The sequence below is a fragment of the Chinchilla lanigera genome, unplaced genomic scaffold (assembly GCF_000276665.1).
Source record: "Chinchilla lanigera isolate Chin_1 unplaced genomic scaffold, ChiLan1.0 scaffold00017, whole genome shotgun sequence".
In the NCBI taxonomy this organism is placed as follows: Eukaryota; Metazoa; Chordata; class Mammalia; order Rodentia; family Chinchillidae; genus Chinchilla; species Chinchilla lanigera.
In genome coordinates this window covers 29222206-29248796 of record NW_004955418.1, presented here as the reverse complement: position 1 = coordinate 29248796, position 26591 = coordinate 29222206, and the positions used below count along the sequence as shown (strand labels likewise).

General features: G+C 49.2%; 1 protein-coding gene across 1 annotated transcript in view; it reads left to right on the top strand.

The window, feature by feature from the left end:
* The window catches only part of Msh3 (mutS homolog 3), a 124473-nt gene that overhangs the window by 25271 nt on the left and 72611 nt on the right, over positions 1 to 26591 (top strand). Inside the window, exons 9-12 of the mRNA XM_013513015.1 lie at positions 11158 to 11270; positions 12740 to 12854; positions 24446 to 24530; positions 26100 to 26209. Coding sequence (XP_013368469.1) covers positions 11158 to 11270; positions 12740 to 12854; positions 24446 to 24530; positions 26100 to 26209 — 423 coding nt within the window. The remainder of the gene's footprint in view (positions 1 to 11157; positions 11271 to 12739; positions 12855 to 24445; positions 24531 to 26099; positions 26210 to 26591) is intronic.

The following is a 26591-nucleotide window of genomic DNA, read 5'->3' as shown; positions in this document are numbered from 1 at the left end:
CACTGCATTTTCTTCATCCATTCATCGGTTAGCACCCCTGAATTTTGTGGGGTAGTGAGGCTGGGTAAGGTGAGCGTATTCTGGGCTGCATGGCCGCAACGTGAGGTAACGGGGTCGTGCGAGTGGCTGGCAGTGGCTGGCGCCACTGGAGCGCGGCTGTCTGGTAGGAGGTGGCGGGGACTCGCGCTGTGTGCTGAGGAGGCTGGGCGCCCAGAGGTTTGTTTTGATATTTCTTGAGTTTGGCTTACTGTCTCATTTGACAGGTGTGTATTATTTTGTTTTAGAAATTTTTTCTTTTACATTTGTTAAATTGTAATTTAAGAATTACGGTGGTAAAGTGTGCCTGTACAAGTAAAAAGAATATTCTGAAAGAACAGAGTTTTGCTAACTTCCCCACCTATTTTGATTTATAGTACTTTTTTGTAATGTGACTTGAATATGCATAAACCTAAGACCTAGTGTGTCAGTTTATACTTTTTTATTTTTTACAAAAATAAAACCAGACGAAGATTTGAGAATAAAGTCAAACAGTATCCAAAGTTAGTAAACTATAAGGGAACCACTGTTTGGTGTGAAGGATGATGTGCTTCTGCTAAAATCAGTGCTCCTCTCACCCAGGGGGTTGCAGCTCACCAGCAGCAAAAGTGAGAGAAGGTATAGCGATCTCTCCCTGGAGCTGGCCGGTGCTGTGTGTGTTCTGTGAAGATTCAGCTCTTCATCTTCCTCCCTTTGACCCACAGTGTGTCCTAAGGGGTTTGATTTCACTTGTCACGGACACATCACTTCATCCTCAGACTGTGGCTTGGTTTCCTCTTGCAGCGTAGACAGTTCAGGAGCTCCCTGGCACTAACACGCTTGTAATTGGACGCAGAGCTGAAGGGTGGGAAGCATGTGCATGCTGCGTTGTGCAGGTTGGGATCCAGGTGATCTGGGGTGGTACTTTTCAAGGTGGATGCCACAAAATCCCTTGGGAACACTGGAAATCCCAAGATTACTGGCACTAGAGTGCACGCACATAGCAGGGTGTTTTATGATACTGTTCAGCTTTATCTGTTTGTGTGTAGTCTGTCTGTGTGTGTACATGTTTTCTCATCCTCTTTCCAATCTCTGTCATGTTTGTAATGGCCCAAGAATGGAATTAAACTCCTAATATAATATATTACCTAGATACAATTAGTAGCTATGTTATATGTCAGTTATGTCACATGCATGTTCTTATTACCTAATACTGATGAGATACGGCCCTGAAGAATATTTTTAAATAGCACAACTGAGAGGTAGTAAATATTTAAAGACTGCATTGAAAGTTCTAAAGCTTGTGACAGATTCTCTTTGTTTTCCTGCATCCCAAAATACTGTTTTCTCCCTCAGTTTTGAAAGGTTTTCTCCTGGTGTGGGGTTCTAGGTTCACAGTTCTCTTCTTTCAGGTCACCTTCTTTCTGCCTTGCTAGGTTCTCCTGTGTTCCCCAGTTATTTTTCCCTGAGAATGAATGCATAGTTTCTCCCTTGCTGCTTTTAGAAATTTATCTTTGCCTTCAGTTTTCAGAATTTTAATTATGCTGTATCTTGGCATAGATTTCTTTGACTTTAGTCTGTTTGGACTTCACTCAGCTTCTTGAATCTGTAAGTTTTGTTTCTTGCAGAATTTGTGAATTTTCTATTCGTTATTATACTTCAGCCTGCTTTTGTCTCCTTCTAAGACTCTGGTAACAGGGTGTTAGACTCTGCCATAGTCCTGTGGGCCTTTGAGACTGGATTAATTTATTTCAGTCTGTTTTCCATGTTTGTTTAGTTTGGGTGATTTCCGTTTGATTTTCTCGTTCACTGACGGTTTCCTCTCCATCCGCTGTTGAGTCCATCTGCTGAACTTTCTATTTTGGTTATGGTATTTTTCACTTCTAATGTTTTTGCTTGGTGTTTCATTATATCTTCAATTTCCCCGCAGAGAATTTCCCTGGCCTTCACTTCAGTCTTAACATTTGTTTTGGTTGTGTGTGTAGCTGCTGCTCAAGCATCCTTTACTGTGGCTGCCATGAGAGCATTGGTATTTCTGTCATGTTAACATCGTTGGTTTCCTTTCTAGACTCAGTTTGTGTTCTTCCTGTTTCTTGGCATGATGGGTGGTTTTTGATTGAGACTTGTGCTCTTTTGTATCGTGTTATAGGTGTCTGACCTTCTGTGAACCCTTTATTTTGGCCACCTCTCTCTAACCCTTTCAGCAGAGTGAAGGCATGCTGCCTCCGTGCTGCCAGGCAGAGGTAGACATGTAGGTTCCTTCTGTGGCCTCTAGTCACCTGAGGGAGATGGGCGCCTTTTGTTGCTGCTGGGTGGCTGTGGGAGTTCCAGCTTCCAGGTGTCTCCTGTGGGCCTTCTCTGACACTGTTTGTTATGGTTTATATGCAGATGTCTTCCCTGCCCCAGCCTCATTTGATCATAGGTGGGAACCTTGCTGGTAGGAGGTGGGGCCAGCCTGAGGGGCTGGGTTGCTGTAGGTATAACTGGAGAGGGTGTAGCTCCTTCCCAGCTCCAGCCCTCACTCTCTGCTTCCTGGCTGCCGTGCTGTAAGAGCTCTCCTCCGCCATCCCCTCTGCTGTGCTGTCCTGCCTTGGAGCCAGCCTACTGAGCTGAAGTGTGAGCCAAAGTAAACCTGTCCTCTTTATGTTGTGGTGTTGGGCATTGTGTCTCATCCACCAGGAATAGGATAGGGAGAAGAGCCTCTTTGCTGCCAGTCAGGAGTGGAGGCCCAGGCTCCCTGCATTGTAGGGAGGGAGGCCTTGCTCCTGGCAGCAGTCTCAGGTGCTGGCTTCCTCCTTGTCCAGCTCTGACCCAGCCCCCGTACCAGGGCTCTTGAATACCTGTTTCATCCAGCCTGGATGACTGGGTGTCCTCTTCTGCCCTGGCTGGTGTCGATGAGGGGCCCGCGGGGTTCTCTGTGTCCTGTGGCTAGAGTGGAGCAGCTCTTGTTCAGACAGTCTCTGTCTTTTCCAGGGGATTATCCCAGGAGAGCAGACTTGGCCCAGCAGTGTCTGGCCTGGCCTGGCGGCCTTTCTGGTCGTCAGCTTCAGCTCTGCATCTGGATTGGCACAGGAACTTAGCACTGTGTCCTCCTCGGATCCCAAGGTCTCCAGCTGGTCTGCTTTTGTCCACCTTTCAGAGTTGTCTGCTGTGGAACCTGGAGGGAGTTGTGCCTGGTGGGGGTCGGGGTGGGCAGGGAAAAACAAATCTGTTTCTTCTGCCCAGGGCAGAGCTCCTCCAGCTGAGGTCTGTGTCAGTGAGTGCTCCAGCGTCAGTGAACACGGGTTCCTTGCTGGTGTCCTCACTGAATTAAAACCAGCACTCTGGTTGTATTGACAAGGCCAGTGAGTATGTCTTCACTACAGTACAGTTGGCTTTTGTTCATCAATGAATCTGAGTAAAAGGTCCTCTTCTTTTCCAAACTGCTTCTATATTTTTAATGTCACTTGAAGTTTAAGCATCTTAGGTTTTTAAAAGCATAATCAGTTGGGGAAGTTCTTGTCTCATTCTTGAGTTAGCAGTCTAGGCCTAGAAAAAGAGCAGTGGAGCTCTGCCAGGCCGTTGTTGGCGGGCCCATCAGATGACTGAGTCGTGACACCTTATAGTTCCGCCTTTCCTGTGCTTGCACGTGAACAGTGAAGCAATAGAAGGAAAACTCAGAGCCCAGAGAAAGCCCCAGGGATGTGCGGGGCCCTGGGTACATGGCCCTGGAGGGTGGAAGGTGCCGGGCTTGACTCCGGCCTGCAGCCACCACAGGTACAGCTGGTGGCACCTGGCTCGCTTACCTGAGAGAAAATTGAAGCGGTTCACAAACCTTCTTTGCTTTCAGAGTTAAATATTTACTTAAGGTGTATTAAACACGTGTAATTAGGGAATCAAACCTGTGATTTCCTGCGTGTTTATGTGTAGCAAGATCCTGAGGTAGTGTTGGGGTTGGAAATGTGATTTTCCAGAACGGCCAGGTTGCAACGAGGGGCTTGGGCTGTGGCGACCCAGGAGGTGGAGTGGGCCGTGGAGTGGGCACGCTCTGGGGGACACAGACTCTGCAAGCTGGGTGGAGTTAATTCTAATTTGAATGTGGCAGAAATCTAAACTAGAGTTAGAGACAAATGTAAGGCAGAGAAAGGACATTGAAGCTGTGGAAGATGGGCTCCTCTTCGTGCTTCAGATTGGCTCACCTTTCTTAGGAAGGTATTTTATTCCACCTTCCAGTTAATTTTGTTAATTTAGGTGGCTAGCAGTGAATCCCAAATGATTTTCCTTTTTTTAAACCTGAGGAGAAAACATCTCAGTGTTGACAGATGTTGTACATCATATATTCAATCGCTTGTTCGTCTTTTTAAAACACCGGGGGCGTGGGTCTGTCGCTGTGTGCTGTGTGCCGGTGTGTCTGTGGATGGTGAAGACACAGACGCGGGCGACCCTGGCGCCAGGGTCGCAAGGTCCACGGAGCCTGTGCTGTGCTGCTGATGGTGAAGTCCCGCAGCTGGGGTGGGGGGAGGTCCCCAGCGGGGATGTGGGAGTCCCCTTAGGGACGCTGGCCTGCAGATGGGGGCTCCCCTGGGGAGCAAAGCCAGGGTGCTTGGGCTGTGTCGTGGGTCACGTCTCAGTCGCCCCAGAGTCCATGGGGCGCTCCGCCCCCGCTCCTTCCCTGTATGCACACTGCAGCTTGTGTTTCCCCGTCCGCCGGCAGTTTGTGGATAAAGCATGTGTGGAAGGCCCCTTCTCTGAGTGTCTCTAGTCGCACTGACCTGGCTCGATGTCCTCGTTCAGTGAAAAATGTTTCCCTTTCAGGGTCATTTTGACTTTGGGGAGGAGCCAGAGGTGCTTGGTGCCAGAGTCAGTGCCGGTGAATAAGGCGGATGAGGACGCCGTCCTGTTCACCACGTGGGTCTGATCTCACCTCGTAGACACTCAGGAAGAGGGTCCGGAACCGCTTCAGAAAGCGGCAGGAGAGGTGGGAGAGGGTGTGTGACTTGAGGGGAGGATTTTGAGGGGCTTCATGGCGATGTGTCTTCTACTGCAGTATTTAAAAATTCAGATTTCCCCGCATGTTTCAGTCACACCTCTGTCGTCGGATCTGTTTCTCCCAGGATGACGCCCAGTTCGTTGGGAATGCCAGCCCTCGATGGGGCCGGGCTGTGCATGTGGACCCGTGTTTTTGCCTGCAGTTTGTGACTGGCGCAGGAAACGCGTTTGCAGGCAGATGCCCCTGCTCCAGCCTCCTGCTGCTAGGCCGAGGCGTATGTGGGTGGGGCCTGTGCCTCCGGCCCTTTGAGGTGTTGTGGTCACATGATTTTGCGCAGGCGGCCTGCAGACTGTGCAGTGTGAGGAGATCTGACCAGACAGCTCTGAGACAGACAGCTCGTACCATTCAACCTTTCAGAAACAACCCATTGACAGCGGTGAGGCACGTGACACGTGAGAATGTTAAGTTAGGAATTTGATTAAATTCTAGGGGGACAAAAAGCTCTGGTAGGCTCTTCCTCATGTTTGTAGAATTTCAGGTAGAATTTTGCTGCAGAGGGTGATTTGAACTCACTGTATCTACGGCAAATAAGAAGCCTAGAAGAGGACAGAGGAGGGATGTTGTAACTGGAAGCAGTTTGTGAGCAAAACGTTTGCGTGGGGCGGTTTCACATACAGGTCACAGACATACATACAGGACAAACCTGATGGACTCCTCTTTTTTTTTCCTATCAAATTTAAAGGGTTTTTAAGTCCTGGTCTGCTTATCAACCAAAACCTTTTTTTTTTTTCTTTTTGGTTTTTTTTTCCGGTACCAGGAATCCAACTCACGACCTTGTGCTAGCCAGGCAGGCGCTGTGCCCCTGAGCTAAATCCCCAGCCCCTGCAACCAGAACCTTAATTGGAGCAGTGCCTTGGAAGCCAGCTGTCCAGTGTTCTCTCTCTAGGAGCAAGTCATTCTTTGCTCTTTGGGGTCCTAAAGAATAACATTGCTGCAGGCTCCTAGAAAGTTTGTGATGGGCGTGGCAGGATTGGGCTTATGTGTTGTCCCCCACAGTGCCGTGCTGTAGGGCGGGGTGTCCCCTGCCTGGGGACAAGGAGCTCTGGGCCAGCAGCTGGGGCTGATGTCTTTTTTTTTTTGGTTTTGATTTTTTTCTGGTACCAGGAATCGAACTCACAACCTTGCGCTTGCCAAGCAGGTGCTGTGCGGCTGAGCTAAATCCCCAGCCCCTGGGGCCGATGTCTTGTAATCTGCATCTGAGTGGTGGCTTTACCTGTCTTTGTGTCTCAGCACTCTGCAGTAAATTTTATAAGGGACATTGACCTGAGCCTCCGGGGGAATGTATGGTTTTGGAATTTCTGGAGGTCTGCGGGTTTATTCCTTTAGCTCATGCACAACTGTGAGGCACAGCTCCAGGCCTGGGGTCCAGCAGGCTGACATGGGAAGAGCCTGCCCTGCATTCTGGTGAGGAGGGATCCATTTCACAAGGAGACCCAGGGGGCGAGGTGTCACAGTGTCCCAGAGAGCATCTCCGGCAGCGGGAGAGCGCCTGCCAAGGCCTGGTGGAGTGCGTGCTGCAATGCTGAGGACACAGCCGCTGGCCGTTGGGACAGAACAGAGGGCTGAAGGAGACAGGGCTAGAGGAGTGGCGCGCGGCGGGGGCCGGGGCGCTGTCTACGGTCAGTCAGCAGAACGTCGCTGTTGTTGTCCTGCTTGTTTTCTGCAGATCCCTGAGCTCTGCAAGTATAGGACTGTGCTGCTGGCTCGGGGCGTCTCAAGGGTGCTGTGTGAGGTGCATCTGCTCGTTAGGGGGGAGCGGCCGGGTCGGGAAGGAGGCTGGGCTCGTGACGCCAGGGTGGCATGCGAGAGACCTCTGTCCAGTCCTTGTCGTTGGTGTTTTACCCACCATGAGCCCTAAAGATAATCGGTAGAAATACCTGTGAATATTTAAAAGCACAGTGTAGACAGTTTTTCAGAATCATGTTGATTAATGAACACTGCTAATTGTTTAGCACGCAATCTTTCAACTGCTGTCTGTATTTTTCCCTTATTAAGTAGAAAATTTGTAACCAAATTTTTATTTAACGTCGTTTTTCTGTATGGTTTATTTCTCATTTAAAGGTTGATTCTTAATTTAAAAAATGACTTGTTTGATTGATTAAGTGTTCTAGCTGGAAGCATTTTTGGTATTTGTTATTTTAGGTCTAATTTCTCTTACAGTATCTGACACTTTTTTTGAGAAACTTTTTTTGAAGTCTATCAATGCAGCAGAAAAAATGCAGAGATCACCTGTGTGCCCCCTCGTGCGTGGTCAAAAGGTGAACACACCTGGCCGAGCACACCCGGGTCAAGAAACGGCACGTGGTGAGCCCCGGGACCTGCTTAGTGCCCTCCCTCAGCAGTCTGTGTGAGGTGCTTCCAGTGAGGGCTGCGGAGGGTGGAAGTGCACGGTGTGTGCTGTTTCCTAGCTGCTTTCACTCATTGTGCTTGTGAGATTAATGCGTTGCGGGATGCACACACCCGATGTTAGGTGTCCGCGCTGCTGCGGGTGGAGGTTCGGATTGTTCTGCTTCAGGGCGGTGCTGAGTGCTCCTGGGACACCCTGTGCATGTCCTCTGGTCCCCCGTGTGCACCTCTGCTGAGTGGAACGCCTGGATCGCAGATTGGTGTGTGCAGGGCCTTGGCCGACACCAGGGACGTCTTCCCTGCGGCTCTGCCCACGCGGGTTCTCTGGCCGGTGAGGTTGGCCTCGGCCGTCCTGCCGTGGTTCCCACACCGCACGCTGCTGCCCTTGTGGTTCAGTTGAGATTCCCTGAAGGCTGACAATACCGTTCCCTCTCAGGTTTATGGCTACTGGGTGTCCCCTTTTGTGCTTGTCTAAGTCTTACCAGTTTTTCAGCACTTCTTTGTTAATTTCAGGTGCTTTGTTTATATTCTGGATGTGACTGACTTTGTAGGAAGATTCGCTGTAGATATCTTCTCTTTTTCTGTAACTTCCACTTTTCACTCTACTTGAGCTCATTTTTATGAACTGAGTTCTTTATGTAATGTGGGCCTGGTGGTTAGGGTTTTCCTTCATGGTTCATGACTTTTGTCTGAAGAGCTCTGTGCCTCTCTTGGTATCACGAATTTATTCCTATGTGTTTCTAGACACTGCCTTATTTTCACTTTCATATTTAGAGCTACAGTCTGTAGCGAACTGACTTTTGAGTGTGGCATGAGATGGGCTCCGTGTCCCGTCTGCCTGTGACCATGTACTGCGAAGATGTCTTCTCCCCCTTGGTGGCGTCACCTTGTCACGATCAGGTGACTGTGGGTGTGCAGCTCTCTCCACTCTTCTGCTCCCTTTGGCCGTTCGTGTGTACCAAGGTTCCTCCCCCGGACACTGCTGACGTATTTCTCGTGCATGGCTGTCCTGTGTGCTGTGTGGTCAGCCACAGCTGTCCCTAGAAGGCTCTGCCTGATTGTTATTGGCACAGTCTCCGCAGCTCAGTGAACGTGCAGTGGCCTCCGTGTGACTCCTGCCTGGGTCCAGCTTCCGAGTCCCGCACCGGTCCTTGCTTGGGCGCTCGGGTTTCCCACTGTTGGGGCCCCGTGATTCTGGTCACCTTCCCGGTGGCCCCAGGTTACGAGTGCCATGCTGCCTGACCGCCTGTCGCCCACCCCCTAACCTATCTTGGGGTCCTAGTGCAGCTTGAGGCGCCACTACACTGAGCATGTTACCTGTGGCTTTCGGTTTGGCCATTTAGTTCTCTGTTTTTGTGGCAGGATTTGGGGAGGCCAATAAAGGTTTTGAATATAAAAAACAAAAACTAATAATGTCTACATCAAAACAAATAATAAAAGTCCCTTACACATTTCTTCAGTTTCTCCCTATGGGGTATGGAGGGCAGGAAGATGTTCCTTCCTGGCCATGCGTCTGTCCCTGCGTCTGTCTGGATCTTCTCTGTCTGTCCACTACGTGAGCCTCCGTTGTTTAGGTTGGGAAGGAGGAGTGGAGACCTGAGTGCTGGCCGAGTGTGGCCCCATCTGAGGATTCCGTGTTTGTGTTCATTTGTGTCTGTGAAGTGGAAACAGACATGAAGCTGTCAGATTCTTGGCCCTAAAGCTTGCTTTTGTAGTTGTAACCTGTTAGACAGAATAGGTGGGTGTCTACTATTGTCCATTTACTGCAAGACATTGCAGTTGACCTTTTAACCCAGATCGTAGAGTCTCCCTGTTCAGAGGAAAAATCATAAAAATAAAAATTCAGAAGCTGACTTTAACTTGGTGCTGGGGATGATTTCAAGGCTTTCTTAAATTTCATGCAGAGACCAAAGACAGGTTCTGCACAGGAGCCGGAAATTGGGAATGTTCTAGAACATCTCAGCTGGATGGTCCTCGCTCTGCTTTGTTGTCTGTACTTCCTCCCTTCCTGGATTGCTAGACACACCGCACTGCATACAGAAGAGAAGCCCCCAAGGCAGTCGCAAATGTGCATGCCTAGCCTCTCTGTTTTTGTTGTTTCCTTAGACCCCAGTCCTCAGTTCCTCCCCATGCCTCCCGAGAGCTTCTGTTCTCGGCAGACACCCCCGGGGCCTTTTGCTTTTGTGTGCACTTGTGTGAGCACAGCCAAAGGCGGAAGTCCTTGGGGAGAGCCAGGAAAGGTGGATGCCTGCACCCTGCATCCCTCAGGGTGGCTGCTCCAGTCAAGGAATCGTCCTCGAAGTCAGGTGATCACGAATCCGATCCAAATACCAATGTGAAAGCGAGCAGGTTGAGCCAACCGTTGATGAAGAAGATCAAAGGCCCAGAAGTAGGCAGGACAAAGAGTGAGGTAGGGGAAGCTGGCTCAGTCTGCCCAGTGTTTCCAGCCTTCACTGTGCCATGGAAAACCAGTTTGTGTCTCATTTCAGACGTCCCCACTCAAGTGAGTTCAACTTGGAAAGCAAGTCTGAACATCGTTCTAGAAAATGTAGGAAAGAGGTCAAAGCTTTGAGGCATTAAAAGTACCCTACCTGTCTTCATGAAGCTGTCCTCATGTGCGCCCTAGAAGTACATTTGAGTGCTGACGCGTTGAGTGGGTTTCATGAAGTACCCGTCCTGCACAGCAGAGGGCGCGTGACAGTGTGTGTGCTGTGAATTGTGGACGTGCTCGTGGCAGTAATGCACATAAAAGTGGAGACGCTGTTTCCTTGTGACAGTGATGGAGAAGGCTGCGGCAGCCGACAGCTGTTTCTGCAGTGTTTATTATTTTAAAATAAAAATGTTTCAAAGTAACATCTGATATACTTAACTCCATGTGGATAGTGAACAGTAGGGAAATGGCTGGATAAATGGCAGCATTTACATACCATGAAGTGTTTTCATTGCTCACCAGAATGATCTGTAGCTCCTTCATTTCCTGTGCAGAGCTTTTCGAGTTGTTAGTGAGTGAAGAAAGCAAGATGCAGGAAGGGAGTGAAAGTGGCCTCGTTTCTGTGATATGGGGACGGGCGGGAGTGAGCGTGTGGTGCGTGCTTGTGTCTGCCCTGGGACGGGAGATCGTGGAAGGGTGTGGCGTGGGCTGTTTACAGGGGACGGTCCTGGTCATGGTCGTGGTCCTGGGGAAGGAGAGAAGGAAGCGGGTGGGACGGAGCTGGGGTTGATGTACGTCCTTACCTGGACTCTGACTTGTACTTCTAAAGACTGTGGGTCCGCCTTCCCCTAAAACGTGAGGGCTGGTCTCGGGAGTTTCCTGTGTTTGACCGGAGGCCTTGGGTACGATGGACTCAGCGAGAAGCAAACTAGGCGGAGAAGCCCTCGGAGAGCAGTCACTCGCGTGTCCGCAGCGCGATGGAGTCAAGTTCACACACCTTTCAGCCTCTCTCCCTTCTCCTTTACGGACAGTTGACCCTGGCGGTAGCTGGTTCTTTTTGATGATAATTACACAGTGCTCACGATGTGCTAGGCATCCTAAAATGAAAGTGGGCAGCATGGGCCGGGGCACCTGCCCATCCCGGGTGCAGCCCACTCTGCAACGTGCACAAGTAGCAGCCCGGAAGCTCATGACGCGGGGTCTGCTGCCAGGGGAGCTGCGGACCGTGTGCTCTGTTCCCTGCCCTCAGTGGAGAGAAGGAGCGTGGCTCTTGCTTGGAGGGCAGGCCAGGACTGCACACGGATCACTTTTGACACTCTTGTTTTCTTCCCTGTAGTGTGCGGGATGACAGGATTCGCGTGGAGAGGATGGATAACGTTTATTTTGAGCATAGCCATGCTTTCCAGGTGGTCACAGAGTTCTACGCAAAGGACCCAGTGGATGTCCGAGGTGAGGGTTTCACACATCAGCCGCACGTCCTCGGTGGGCCCATCTGGGGCCTGGCCGTCAGTCTGAGGAGGCTGGGTTGTGGCTGGAGGTCGGTGGGAACAGCCAGGAAGCACCTCTGGGACACGGCAGGGTCTTTCTTTCTCCTTGGGGCCCTTGGGCACGTGTTCATCGGAGTGTAAGGAGTTAGTGACCACATTTCCTTTGTGCTTGTCTTTTAAGATGGCCCATTAGTGTCCCTGCATTTTAACAGAATGTTTGGATAAATACTTCCCTGGAGGCTAGCGTCAGGGCTGTCACGTGGGTACATAGCCAAGGCAGGCATCCCCCCAGGTAGCCAAACACCAGGGGAAGACAGTTCTTCCTGGAGGGTGTCTCTGTGTCCAGTCCTGCTTTAAATGGCACAGAAAGTAGGGTGAGCCTGTCTGTCGCAGTGGGCAGCAGGGCAGAAAGGCAGGAGGGGGCTGGGGGAAGGTCTTACCTGATCTGACGCAGTTTGGAATGTCAGGAGCTGCCTGGAGCCCTGGAGCAAGGTCTAGCGGCCGATGTCATCTGAGGCCTCGGTGGGTAAAAGGCTCTGGATGGGGCAGAGAGCCCTCCAAGGACGGGTAACCTGCACTGGGCTCCGGCCCCAAAAGGTGATAAACAGCACCAGAGACACCAGAGACAGACTTTTGTGTAAAGCCACGAGGCTACTTTTATGTCGTCCCTGCGGGGAGAGGCTGAGATCAAGGAAGATGCTAGCACCCAGCTGGGGGAGGCAGAGTTCATAGGGCCTGGAGAGGGAGCTTTTCAAAGAGATTTGGGGGGCGGGGTACCCGTGGTTGAGTTCCCAGACAGTCAGAACCTCAGACTCTTCGCGCCAGGGAGATTGCAGTCCTGTCTGGTCCCATCTTCATGGCCTTCGGCTTGAGCCGAGGGTAGCGCGGCCCCTTAGTGAGTTCTGTTGTTTGCTGGCTGGCAGGGACTCACCTGTCAGGCCTGACACCTGTCCCTTGCGCACAGCTGGCTTTTCAGCTTGAGTGCCACAGTCCGGTGGTTCCTTTCAGCAGGGGCGTGATCCTCTGCCTCTACTGGAATTTACCTGACTGTCCTCACGGCTGTTTGTTTAGGTTATCTCAGGCTTTTATGTTCTGCTCACTTTGTATATGTGTCTTGGACGTGTAGTTTGGAGTGTTTCTGATCAAAGGAGATGAGTATTTTTTATATATATATATTTTTTTAAAATTAATTTTATTGGTACATTTTAGATATACATAGAGCATTTTATATATTTTTTAAATTTTCTGTTGTTCTCCCAAAAAGGATTCATTCCACCATCAGAAGATGCCCCTGTCCCCCATGTCATGGGTATCTGTAATCATGATTTTTCCAAAGGGCCAGTTTAGGAAATGCTGTCAGTAACCATAAAGTTTACATAGAATTGGTTTTTCATAGCAGTTGTAATGTTAATGCGTTCTATTTTTTTTTAGGGTCTCAAAGTTTTTCAGACATCATTAATTTGGAGAAACCTGTGATTTGCTGTTTGGCTGCCATAATAAGATACCTCAAGGAGTTCAACTTGGAAAAAATACTTTCTAAACCTGAGTAAGTGGAATCTCAAATGAAAAGGGCAGGTTAAGAGAGTAAAAAAGTTTCAACTTTGGTGTGTATATATTCAGAGACGTGTACTTGCTATTGACGGAATTCCCTAGGAGGGTACACGAGGAACTCTGGTGGTACTGCTGCAGAATAATAAAGATATTGATTCTCTTAAAATAGCAACACAATTCTGGCAAGCTGTATTCATGTAACTGTTTGGTAAATTGTTTTGACTATGACACTGTGCTTTATACTAAGTGGATTAAGACACAGATTTGAAAGCATTCACATTTTACCAGTTTTCTTATTCTTGGTTTCAGCTCTTATTTTGCAGACCATACATGTGGAGAGAGGGGCAGGCTATTAACACGGGTGCTTTTGCGAGAGGGCTTAACTTACAGATTTCAGGAATGCAAGCCACGGAAGGCAGACCCTTGGCTAATGACCAGTGGGACGAGAGTGGCAATGGGGTCACTTTCTTGCCTTTTTCTCTTTCTCCCCCACAGCCCCTCATCCTGGTCGCTGTCAGGAGTCACTGTCCGTCACAGTGGCCCTGGGTCAGTAAACTCTGGGGAGCTGAGGGGTGGACTGGCTTGGGGGGCTGGGCAGAGTGGGAGACACACGGGCTCTTAGGGCATCTTGGCATGACTTCTCGGTGTGTGCTGTGTGGCATTCAGTGAAACAGTGTCCCTTCTCTGGAAACGGTTGTCCCATTTCAAAGCGGTCTAGATGCCCATGGTGGGAAGTGGGTTTCTTGTGTCATGTTGGTGCCATGTACAGTGAATGACCTATAGGACCACACCGGTGCAGCGAGCCGGAAGTCAGGATGCGGGAGGGTGTAGCGTGTGAGAAAGGTCCAAAGCAGAACTCGCTTGTGCTTAGGGAGTGCTGAACAGCGGAGCTAAGAGTGACTTCTTCCATGCATGAGGAGGAGGAGGAGGAAGACAAACTGTTGGTCGGGTAATGGCTGAGTGGAGTTCTAACCACTTTATCTTTTAACCTAGCGTATATTACTCTGTGAGCATTTCAGTGAGGCTGAAAGGTTTTATTTTAAAGAAGTAGTGGCTGACCATCATGCTGTATTGGATGCTACTTTGAGTTCCACAGTTAGGCATTGGAAAGGACTATCGGTGTGGCTGATGATGATACAAAATAAAATTTTTTTTTAAAAAGAAACATGCAGTAATATGTACATGTAATGATTCCCCAAGCCAGTTGTAAACTATGTGAACTGCAAACATGTATAAATAAAAACAATTTAAAAAAAAAGAACCTCAAAGAACAAGCCACCCCATGGGACGTGTTCGTGCTGGAGGCCTTCAGGGAGGTGAAGTACAGTCAGTGAAAGAGCTTGCCCCAGAGGTTGACCTCCCTCCCTGCAGCACCAAGGAAACAAGTGTTAACACTGGAATAGGAAACTTCTGTTTTATAAACTCAGATTCTGGTGTATTTAGAAGGTGGTGATTGGGCCCATCAGGGTGTCCTCTCGTTGAGTTAAAATAACAGCAAAGAATGAAGCTAAACGGTAGGCCCTGATTTTGTATATTTTCCCAGCTCCTTGTAGACAGTCAGGAAATACAGAATTAATGAAAAAGGGAAGGAATTCAGATCCTGGAGAGTGGACTGAATCCGAAATTGCCAAAACGCCATTGGAAACCAAGATGCACGGCTGCAGCTGGCTATCACAATGTAGTGTTGTTTTGCTTAGAAATGAAGTGTGAGTGATGGAGTTTTATAGGTGACATGTGATTCGCTCTGAAGACGGTTCCAGGAGAGGGGGCTACAGGCCTGGTACTTTAGAAAAAGACAGCAACCTCCTGAGGCGATTACCTTGGAAAAAATGAATGTTCTTCTTATGTGTGGAATGCAGTTGTATTACTTTGTAATCATGAGATGCTGCTGAACTTTTGAACTTGTACTTGAAGACCTGTATTGTCAGGAGAAAAATAAATTCAACTTAAGTTGCTTTGTTTAGCAAATGCTTTCATAAAAATAGCTGCATACATTTTAAAATCTCAAGGAGCATTTCTTTCAAAGTCTTCGTGCCTTTACAATAGAATTTTAGGTGGTTGAAGAAAATGCACCATTTCAGGAATTATTCTTAGATGAAGTTTTTTTCTTAATAAGGGAAAGTTTTGAGGTTCCAAAATTGTTTTGTGAATTTGTTTGTTCCAGAGCGGGATAGTATACCAGCATAAGTAGAACATGAGGAATACTCTTGCTGTAGTTTGGATGTAGAATGTCCCAAGGGCCCACATGTCACAGGCTTGGCCGCTGGCCCATGGTGCTTTTGGAAGGACCAGGAACCTGCAGGAGCCAGGCCTGTAAGAGGAAGTGAGGACATCAGGGGGCGTGTCCTTGAGGGGTATCTGGATGCTGGTCCCTCTTGTCTCCCTCTGTGCTTCCTTCCCCACACACTGTCTGCCATCATGTGCTGCCTGGCCAGCAACCCAAAGGCAACAGGAGAGGTCAGCCATGGAACCTCGGGAACTCTGGGCTGAGGGAACCTTTCCTCCTTACAAGTTGATTATATAGGTATTTTGTCACAAGAGTACAAAGCTGACTAATGGTTATGCCAAATCAGTCCAATTCTTAAGTTTATAAAATTTATTTTTTACTTTATTTTATTTATTTATTTATTTATTTTGTTTTTTCTCTGGTACGGGGAACTGAACTCATGACCTTGCGCTTGCCAGGCAGGCACTTTGCCACTGAGCTAAATCCCCAGCCCCAAGTTTATAAAATTTAAAAGGCATTGGCTTTTTTTGTTACCAGAAATGAGTACTTTTGTCATTTTGGATGATTCTTCATTGAGATTAGTTTGGTCAGAATTTCAAGTAAGCTTTGGAAATTACAGGGAAGAATGAAAAAATTCACCCAAGATGAACTGTAAAGCTTTTATTGCCAGAGGCTGATCAGACCCTTGGAATCTGTTGGGTTGACAAGGACAAAAGAAAGACACAGACAAATTCTTAAAATTCAAAAGGGACCGAGAGTATTCTTGGTTCTAGTGAATAGTCTCGCCGATCTCCACAATCAGCTCATTTTTATTACTGAGCAAGAAACACAGGAGTATCGAGTCATGGGTCAATTCACAGCAGGGGTTGTAGTCAGGGTTTGCAAGAAAAAGGAATTAATACAGGACACATGATTTATAGGATTATTTTATAATATTCACCCCATGAGTCAAATGCAAAAGAGTACGGGTGATCTGTCTACACACTAGAGACCCAAAAAATCCAGCTGAGGGCCTGTACCAGTGTCCTACACCAGTCCAGCTGAAGACCTAGAGCCCATGACAATGTCTCATGCAAGTCTATCGAAGATCTGCTCTGAGAAGGCCCAAGGGTCAGTGGTGGAAGCCAGAAAGTGCATGGCAGTGGGATGAAGGATCTGTGCCAGCAGGCTGAGGGATCTGCACTGGAGCCAGGAAGCGATGCTCAAAGTAAGAACCAGAGCTCCCCTGAAAAGAACCTCAGCCATCCTCAGCAACAGCAAGGTCCCGAGCTCCTCTGATGATGAGAACTGCGAAGTTCGTATTGGAAAGCCAGCGTGACAAGCTTCTCCAGGAAGGTCAGTAGTACACACCTTCCCCTCTGGAGCCAGGAAGTGATGATATTCAAAGTAAGGACCAGAGCTCCCCAAAGTGAACCGCAGCCAGCTTCAGTGACAAGATCCCGAATTCCTGTGATGAGAACAGCCGAGTTCGTATCAGGAAAGCCAGCACAGCATGCTTCTCCAGGACAATCAACAGCACACACCTTCCCCTCCAGTTCTATTTTTATGCTGCTGGCAACAGTCCTCAGGTGGCCTCCCACACCCAGCACCACGCTGACTCAGTTCAGCTGGGTGTTAAAGTTGCTTACCAGTTGTCAGTCTTATCACGAGATTCGAAAAATAAAGAAGAGGTACAACTTCAAATGAGGTAAAAGTTAAAAGGGAAACAATCCCTTCTCCACACCAGGATGACTGCACGGTTAATAGGGAACTGGCTTTCTTCCTGTTATCCTCAGTGGATGTTAACCTGCCCTGGGAGCACCGTGGTCAGCGTCTTGGCCCCCACCAACCCTTACACAGCCCAGTCCCTGGCACTTTTATTAGAAAACTGCTTATGAGGACAGAACGATACTACGCGGTGACTTCTTCATCAGTGAGCGTAGAGTTTAGTATGTAAGCTGTTGAATGACGTCTAATAGGTAGCGGCCAGGGTTGCTGCCACACATTTAAACTCACAGCACATCCCACTACCAAGAAAGCAAACCAGTAATAATACAGCTCAAATGTCGCTGTTCCAGAACGGGCAAAGACATCCCAAGAGAGATACCACAGACTAGCATGATAAACAGGATCATGTACCGTGACTGTGGGATTTATTCTAGGAATATAGGTTTGGTTTAAGAATTCAAAACCAATGAATGTGATATATTTTGTCAGTAGAATAAGACAGAGCTACATGATTGTCTCAATAGACAGAAGACTCTTTTGGCAAAAAGCAACACCTTTTGTGATACAGATGCTTGGGAAATTCAAACTAAATGGAGCTTTGCCAGTTGAGGACATCTCCAGAGGCCTTGCAGCTAACAGCATGCTTGCTGGGTAGAGTCTGAATGCCTTGCCCTGGAGAGCAGGAAGTGAGGGTGTCTTCCACCCCTGCTGTTCAGGACTGTCCTGGACGTTCGAGCCAGGGCTGGGCGTAGAAAGAAGAAGTCAGTTGGGAAGGAAGGAAAACTGTTTGTTATTGCAGATGACATGAATTCATATAGAAAAACTCTAAAGAATCCACAAAGACTATTGGGACTGATATACCAGTTCACAAAGTTATAGGATATGAAATAAAGGTAAAAAAATCAGTTGTATATCTGTATGTTTGCAGTGAAGAATCTGAAAATGAAAATCAGAAAACAATTCCTTTACAATAGCATAAAAAAGAACAAGAGTGAATTTAATAAAATGAGTACAAAACCTCTACTCTGGAAACCACAAAATGTCTTGGAAATTAAAAAGACCTAAAAACATGGACAGGCATCCTAGGTTCATGGCTGAGAAGACTTAATATTGGTAAACTGTAATATTCCCCAAATTGGTCTAGAAATTCACTGCAGTCTGCATCAGAATCCCAGCGGGCTTCTCTGTGAACATGGACAACCCCATGCTCAGATTCATAGGAGCGTGTAAGGAATTCAGCATAGCCACCACAATTCTGAAAAACAGCGAAGTTAGGGAACCACACCCATTTCAGAGCTTACTATGAGGCAGACGCCGAGGCAGTGTGAGGCTGGTGTGAGCAGGCGCGGGGGTGGGGGGTAGAATCGAGAGGCTGGAAGTGCTCCTCTACCCTGGAGACTGCTTGACTGCTGGTGAGGGTGTTAAGGCAAAACAGCGGCAGAGGAATAGTTTCGAACAAGGGGTACCAGGACAGGGCTGGGGATATAGCTCAGCAGCACAAGCGCCTGCCCGCCCAGCGCAAGGTCCTGAGTTTGATCCCCAGTACCAAAACAAAACAAAACAAACAAACAAAGAGGCATCAGGACAGCTAGATGTCTACGCACAAGAGCAAAGTTGTGCCCTTCTCTCGTGTCTCGTTTGAGTTCGAGAAAAACTCAAAACGGACCAAAGAGGTCTTACAGACTACAGGTATAAATTTTCATGGCCATGGATTGGTCAGTCATTTCTCACTATGATCTGAAAAGCATAAATGCCAAAAGGAAGAAGCAAGCTGCATTGGACTTCATCAAAATTAAAACCTTTTATTTCAAGACAGCATCATGGGGGCTGGGGATTTAGCTCAGCGGCACAGCGCCTGCCTGGCCAGAGCAAGGTTGTGAGTTCGATTCCCAGTACCGGAAAAAAACAAAACAAAACAAAACAAAAAACACAGCATCATGAAAGTGAAAAGAACACCCACCGAATTGGAGGAAAATTTTGTAGATCTATATCTAGTAAGCATTGGGGCGTGGAACTTGTGCACATCAGTAGTAAGAAGGGAGAGAGCCAGTGTACAAAGTGAAGAAAGACCAGGATAGCCATCCCCCAGAGAATTCACATAAATGCCCCTGTGCACATAAGCAGGTCTTCAGTATTGTTCACCGTCAGGAAACTCAAATCCAAGCTACAGTGGCCAGGGCTCAGCCCTTCAAGGATGGTATGGGCTCCCGAAGACACGGACAGGGAAGAACCTTCGTCCGTTGCTGGTGGGAATGCAGAGAGATGTCACCGCCTCGGACAGCAGTCAGGCACTATACTACTGACCCAGCAGTTTAGTGTACTCAAGACAGAAGTACCTGCTCAGACCGAAGTCTACGCTGATGTTCCCACGAGCGTCACTTATGATAGCAAGGAGGTGGACGCAGCTGAGGAGTGGCTGTGTCACGGCCAGGAGGACCCTGTCCTGTGTGAGAAGGCCAGCAGTGGGACTTGAGCCCCAGGCGGGGCCGGAGACTGGTGGCTCCACACGGCCACAGAGTGTGATGTCCAGAGATGAGCGATCCAAAAATAGCTGGTTCAGAGACGGAGAGTGGCTGCCTCTGTTGGCTGCCCGGAGCCCTCAGGAGCCCTCAGTGTGCGGCGTGGCAGGGGCGGAGGGGCGGCTCAGCGCAGTCCTCTGTGGGCTGGAGGAGGTGTTGCAGGTCCTGGTGTGAGTGTGGCACAGTGCTGCTGCTGCACCGACAGCCAGGGGGCGGCGCAGCCCGCGTGGGCAGGTGGTACTGAACGGGAACCGTTCTTCCAAGCCGCCACACAGCTTGGTTCTGAAACAGCGGCAGCGCGGGGCCGGGCAGTCCTCGTCTGTAAATCCCCTTCTCAGCTGGACGCCCGCTGCTGCCTGCTTCCCGACGTCTGCCCTCGGTCCCAGGCCCGGGGAACCTGCCTGCTCCTCGCTCCGCTCACTGCTAGTGGTCCCTTCTCTGGTGTAATGGTTGGTACATTGTGTCAACGTGAGTTTATTTTATTTCTTTTTTAATATTTTATTTTGTGAAAAAATGTAAAACAAAACTTTATAACAAAATAATAGAGTAACAATAGTTAATACATTGCGTTTGTTACCTTCAAAGTACTTGCTAAGAATATAAGATACGACATAAAAACTTCTCCAGTCCATATTAGCACGAACCTTTCTTTTCGGTGAACTGAGAGACACTAGTAACTGACTTGCATTGTTTTCCCTATTCCCTTCCATCCTCCCCCCTTTCACCCATCTTAGTTCCTTTTTCCTTTGAATAATTCTTCCCATTTTACCTTATAACTTGATAAGTTTAGAACCTTTTTTTTTTTTTTTAAGTTTAGAACTTAAACTAAGCATCTCAGCAGGGGGCCAGGGTCCTCACTTCATAAACATGCTGAGCCTGTGCAAGAGGGGGCAGGGGATGGTGTCAGTGCTGCATACCCCTGGGTGGGGATAGCCTGCTCACAGTGTAAGGCAGGAAAAGAGGCTGGCTTTCCCCTTGTGCTCTTGCTGCTTTTGCTGTCTTCTGCCACCTTGATCTCATTTTTTTTTTTTTTTTTTTTGGTACCGGGAATCGAACTCAGGATTTTGTGCTTGCCAGGCAGGCGCTTTGCCACTGAGCTATATCCCCAGCCCCCTGCCACCTTGAGCTGTTGCCCCTCACCATGCCACCCTGCCTTGGAGCCAGCTGATTACAGATGGAGACCACCACATACTGTGGGCTAACCAAACCTCTCCTTCCTTAACTTTGGGTCGTGGGTATTTTGTCTCAGCAATGAGAGAAAAGTAACTAAGACATCTGGTCTCATGAAGGGTCATGACGTGGGGCCCGGCAGGACCTGAGGGCCCCAGCAGACCTCAGCCCTTGCAGCATTCTGCCCCGCAGGGGCCGGTGGCCCTGGGCTCACCGCGGAGGCCTCGTGGGTAGTTACGCTCGCTTCCTTCTCCAGAGGACCCTGTCCTGCACGCGGTACTGTCCTGACCTGGAAGCCCGGCTTGCTGACTGTGTCGTTGGGGCATTTCTCATGCAGTTAATCCTTTATGTATGAAAGCAGAAGTATAACCTGCTGTTGTGGGAGGAACTACGACACCAAGAAAACGCTGCTGGGGCAGGTGAGGGGCAGGATTGACGATGACGTGTAGTGGAGAGGGCCAGCTGAGAGCAGCAAGTAAACCGGAAGAGATGAGACGCAGGAGCTTTGTGAGAAGTGTGCTTTGGTGGGGCCACTGTTCTTAGAAGGGTGCGTGGCTGGCGGGGGAGCCTCGGGTGAAGGGCTCGCCACCATTGCTGGGGGGTGCCCACTGTGCCCACGCTGGGCGGACAGTGTGCCCTCACCGAACCTCTGCGTCCTCCTGGGATGTCCCTGCTGTAGGAGGAGGGCCTCTGACCTCCTCGCAGATGAGCGGACGTCCCTGGTGGACACGACCCTACGCCAGCTGTCCCAGCTCACTGCTGCTCTCAGGTGGGTCTGGTGTGCTGGCCCCGGAAGGGTACTCCGGGAGGCTCACCCCGCTCTTCTCCGCCGTCACCCTCTGCAGCTGTCCCTCACCCGGGTTGCTGTGCCCTTTCCAGTCGCAGGGTGCGGCTATCAGTGTGCTCCGTGTCGTGTCTGCTCCCTGCACACCGCTGAGCCTGGTGGGGGCGGACACACCCTTTCCCGTACCCATCTCCGGTGGCCTCGTGGGTGCCGTTTAGTCACGCAGGGTCAGCCCTTTGTTTAATTGGAGGTCAATAAGAAGTGGATGTAAAATAAAGCTGAAGTTTTTTTTAATACGGTGCGATTTATAACTAATACAGTTTATTCCCAAGACTGGACAGATGAGGGATTTATGAACTCTGAAGTTCGCTACAGATTTTATATGTGATGTGGTAGGGTGTTTTGGAGAGGAGTGGTGCTTACTTACTTATCTGTTTGCACTACTGAGGATTGAACTCAGGGCCTTTGCACTGAGCTACAGCCCCAGCCTTTTTTATTCAGAGACAGGGTCTTGTTAAATCCCTAAACTGCCAAAGCTGGGCTCAAACTTGCAGTCCTCCTGCCTCAGCTTCCCAGAGTGCTAGGATTACAGATGTGGGCCAGCATACCTGGCCTTCTAGTTTTAAGTACTATATAATTGGGTGATCTTTCAGAGGAGGTCTGTACCTTCACTGCCTTTGCCAAAATCAGGAAGACTGCCCTGTTTTTTTTTTTCAAAAAGCAGGGTAGGAGTGACAGAGAATAGTAAATTTCCCTGGTAAGCTTTGCACACAGGCATTCCCCTCCCTTATAAACCTTGAGGGCGAAGAGCGTGCTTTGTGTTTTTGGTGTCTGAAATATGAATGTAGTATTTTCCCATGTTACTTAGAAGATTTCTATCCAGATTCACCCAGTGTGAATTCTAGTCAGGGATTGTTTATGAGAGTCATTTCAAAGCATATAAAATTTGGTTTCTTCCACAAGGATAAATAATTTAGAGGTGCTTGAATATTTCAGATCAGCAGTCATACACTGTTGAATACCCAGGGCTGCTGACAGATCCAAACCTCTGGTTTAAAATTGTGTAGAAAAAAAATTTAAATTGTATAGAATTCCCTGTGGAGTTGGGCACGGACAGAGGAAGTTTCTTCTGTACGTGGAAGGAAGAGTCCAACTCCAAAATCCTTGTCAGTCAAATACATGGGAAATTCAAACATGGTTAATCCCCGGAGCAGCCTGCTGATCAGTGTTGCGTAATCATTTCGGGTTGCCCAGGGTTCATCTCCTTTATTAACTCGGTGCACATATCAAGTTTAAGGAACACTTTACACTGCGTCTGACCTGAAATTTAGCTACTTACTCAGTTGGGGCAAAAAGACAAGCAGTGAAACAACCGTGACTAACCAGGAACCAGATAAACAAGCAGAAAACCACCGAACAGCATGGTTGTGCAGCACATTAACAGTGGCGTTAAGGAACCACTGTCCTTCTCTGGAAAGGGCTGGGATGGTGAGCTGACTTAAGCCGACCTGGTGTTTGCCGGTACGGTTTCCTCTGCTGTTGCACACGTCGGGAGCCTCGGCCTCCAACCTCTGCCTTGGCGCCAGCTGTGTGTCCCCTGGCTCTGCCCCGCGGGAGTGACTGATCACCCCGCTGGGTCAGTGAGGAGCAGGGACGTAAAGCACTCGAGTCTGAGCCCGCGAGTGACGGGGCTGGTGCCAGTGCAGGGGCTCGGCCTGCCAGCTTGGGTCTGTGACCAGGAGTCTTCCTGGACGTCTGTCGTCCGCACAGCCAGTGCTGCTTGGTTTCTTCCCATAAAGAGTGTTTCATGCTTTATGACTGTCCTTGGTGTTTCCCAGACATTTCGGGCCTTTGTGACCCAAAGGAAACCAACCCAGACAGCTTCTCCAGCGGAAGGTGCGGAGACTTGCCAAGGGTCTGCCGTGCTCGAGGCCCGAGGTGCTCTGACTCGAGTGTCACTGACAGCTGACCCTTCTCCAAGGAGCTGAGCTCTGTGAGGGGGAGTGCCTCATAACCAAGTGCACACTGCAGGAGGAGATGGCGCCGGGCACACTACCACCCGCCAGGGGCTGTCCCCTCCAGCGGGCACGGGCCATTGTCACAGGAAGGTTCAGTGCCGAAGGACAGCGCTCAGTTACCAGGCAGTGTTCCTGACTCCGAAAGGTCGTTCTCTCTCCCAGGGCTTGGAGTAGCAGGGGAGGCATCTGAAGTCAAGGGATCTTCGAGCTTTGGGCTCCAGATTCCTGGATGAGGACTTGTGTCCATAAGTGGCCTGGAAAACTGGATGTTTATGTAAACCTCACACCAGTTGTGAGAGGGCTACTGGTTTTACAGCACAGATACACACGCTTTCCTTCCACGTAGTTCAGTGACCTGCCATTATTTTCTCTTTAAAAATAAGCCGTCACATCTGTTGGGCAGAACATCTAAGGACTGGCTGCTAAAGGATCTTGAGCTGCTGCACCAGTAACACACTGAGTAGTGATGATTAGCATGAATTGGAATCGTGCCTGCAGTTATTAGTCATGTTACATCTCAGTGCTCGAGCTTGTTTGACCTTCATTACATCTTCAGTCTAGTTTTTTGATAGTTACAGGAACACAAGGAGCATGTGAATGCTTTGGTGAGTGTAAGGAGATAACTTTCGCTACTTTTCGTTTGTACTCACTAAACCCTGGCCACCTTAATGCGTGTTGTTAATTATAAACAACATTTGTGGCGTGTACCAGAGTGTCGAGCAGAAGCTTCTGAAGTGTTTATCAAGATGATCCCACACTGCAGAGCGAGGAGGACAGTTTTAAGAGCCTTGACATATTTTTCTAGCTAATTGCATAGCATTTCCTGAAGAAACCACCACATGCTCTGCCCAGGGTTAAAGACTGTGTTTGGTTCTATTCCTGGAGATGTAAAACAGAAACGAAGCTCTGCCGCCCCCGCCCCCAGCCTGTGTTCCTGTCCGCAGCGGGTCAGCGCCTGTCCTGCCTCGGAGCCCCTCTGCCGAACAGTGCCAGCCTCTGCGAGAGGCGGAAGCCCAGGGACAGCTCGTCTTGCTCCTTGTGGCCCAATTTCCTATTAAAACGCTACCTTGGCACAGCGTTACGGGGTTGTTCTGGTCCCGAGTTAGTGTCTTTTGTCCTTGTAGACTTACACACTGGCTCATTGAATTTCGTTCTCTACAGGAATTTTAAACAGCTGTCGAGTGAGATGGTGTTTATGACGATGAACGGAACAACCCTGAGGAATCTGGAGATCCTGCAGAATCAGGTGAGGCAGGCAAGGCCTCGGTCGTTGGACACGGAGTGCAGAAATGGTGTGGGGCACTGTCTGTTCTGAGGGGCACAGATGCCGGTGCCACTCGGTTCCTCACCTGCCTGTCACTGTGTGCCCTGATGGCCGCGTGCCCGAAGGTTGGAGAATCTGTCTGAAGTACTTCTTGGGTTTCTCAGACAGGGCCCCAGACCAGCCTCTCTAACACATGAAGGAAATGTCCATCCTGATAATTTCTGTACCAGTTGTGTCAAATATTTTCTTGGAAAAGCATCATCTGTGAGAATTAAAAGGAAGTGTATCTTTTTGTTTGGTTGCTCTGTTTTTTCCTATATTCTCTTAACTGTATTCAACCATAGTCTGTGCCATCAGTAGCATGGAAAACAAGGCCTGCCTCCATTTGACTACAGGATAGGATACATTGTGTCTCACTTTACAAACTTTCTTGGCCATTTCCTTGCTCTGTATTGATGAGCTAAAAACATGAGCAGTGTTTCCATTACTGAATTATCACTGAAGGGTGAGTTGTTATATTGTAAACTGTTACAACAAAGTTGCAAAGAAATAGCCAGCTCCAAATACAGCACCAAGTCCAAGTCAGCCTAGTAATGGAGACGAGACTCAGAACCATCTTGGGTCCAACTTCAGACCTTCCCAAAATAGTTACTGCCATTGCCAACCCAGCTTTGGGTTTCCCAGGCAAGATCCCCATTATTACGGGATCTTTTCTCCAGGGGTCTTTTCTCCTGGCCATGCTGTGAGTAGTAGAGGACCCTGCAGAGCCCTTCCCACTCTGACAGTCTGTCCCTGTGTTCTGGCCGGCTCGCTTGTGCCCAGGGACACTTTCACCTGTCCTTTCGTTATCCAGAGGTTTCTCTGGTCAGCCCTCTGGTCACGCAGACCACACCGGAGATGTGGCAGGGATGGAAGGACAGGCCTGGCGCTCTGAGCTTCCCTGGACACGTCTTCCCTGTTGAGATCCTGCTGCATGTAGTTCTGAAATCAGTTCTTTTTGTGTTTTTGTTTTTTGAAACAGTGTCTCACTGTGTAGTTTAGGCTGGCCTTGAACTTACTGTAGCTGACGCTGGCCTGGAGCTCCAGGCAATCCTCCTGCGTCAGCCTCCTGAGTGATAGGATGATAGGTGTGTGCCACCATGCCCAGCTTGTAAAATCCAGTTTCTGAGGCAAAAGTCACCTTTTAGTGTCCCTGCTGTCATCGGGACTTGATCTCTTGTAGAGACCAGAGCTGAGAATTAGCGTCCTGCACTTGTCTCTTAGCTGAGCCTGGACCTCTCTTTCCATGGAGACTCTGAGGAATTTATTCGTAGTTAATCAGACACGGCATCAGTTAGCCCTTTCTTTGTAAAAGTGTCATCCCTTTGTCGTATGTGAATGTGTGCGTATGTTTGTGTCTTTGTTCATCAAACGTCAAGGCGACACGCCTTGCGAGCCAAGCTTTGGGCTAGGTGCGGGGAATGTAAACTCAGGCTGAGTGGAACCAGCTAACGATGTGGCACGAGCGTGAGTGTCCAGCAGCGCATAAAACCTGTTTTCTCGTCTTCGCAGACTGACGGGAAGAAAAGAGGAAGTTTGCTGTGGGTGTTAGACCACACAAAAACTGCGTTCGGGAGACGGGAGCTCAAGAAGTGGGTGACCCAGCCACTGCTTAAATTAAGGTAAAAGGAATTCTTTTCTGTTTCCCCCTGCAGTCCTACACTGGGAGGTAAAGGTATGTCAGCGCCCTGGAGACCAGCTTTAGCTCGGTTTCTGAGAACACAGTTGTGACTTGGGGAGGGCTTTAGTCGTAGCTCACACTCGCTGTGTAATAGTCTGAGGGTGCCCCAGTCTTCCCTGGGAAGTCCCGCCCTGCCTCGGATTGGAAGGTGGGGTGCTCGCCAGTTCCTGTAGGCCACCGTGCACAAGGACTGGGGAGGGGCTGGAGGTCACTGCCTGTCAGGGCGGGAGGAAGCAGAGGGGTGGCAGCGGCAGGTGTGGAATGTGGTTCTGGGCACGGTGCAGATGCCGTGGCCGGGCAGCTGGTGGGGTGAGCCCGCTCAG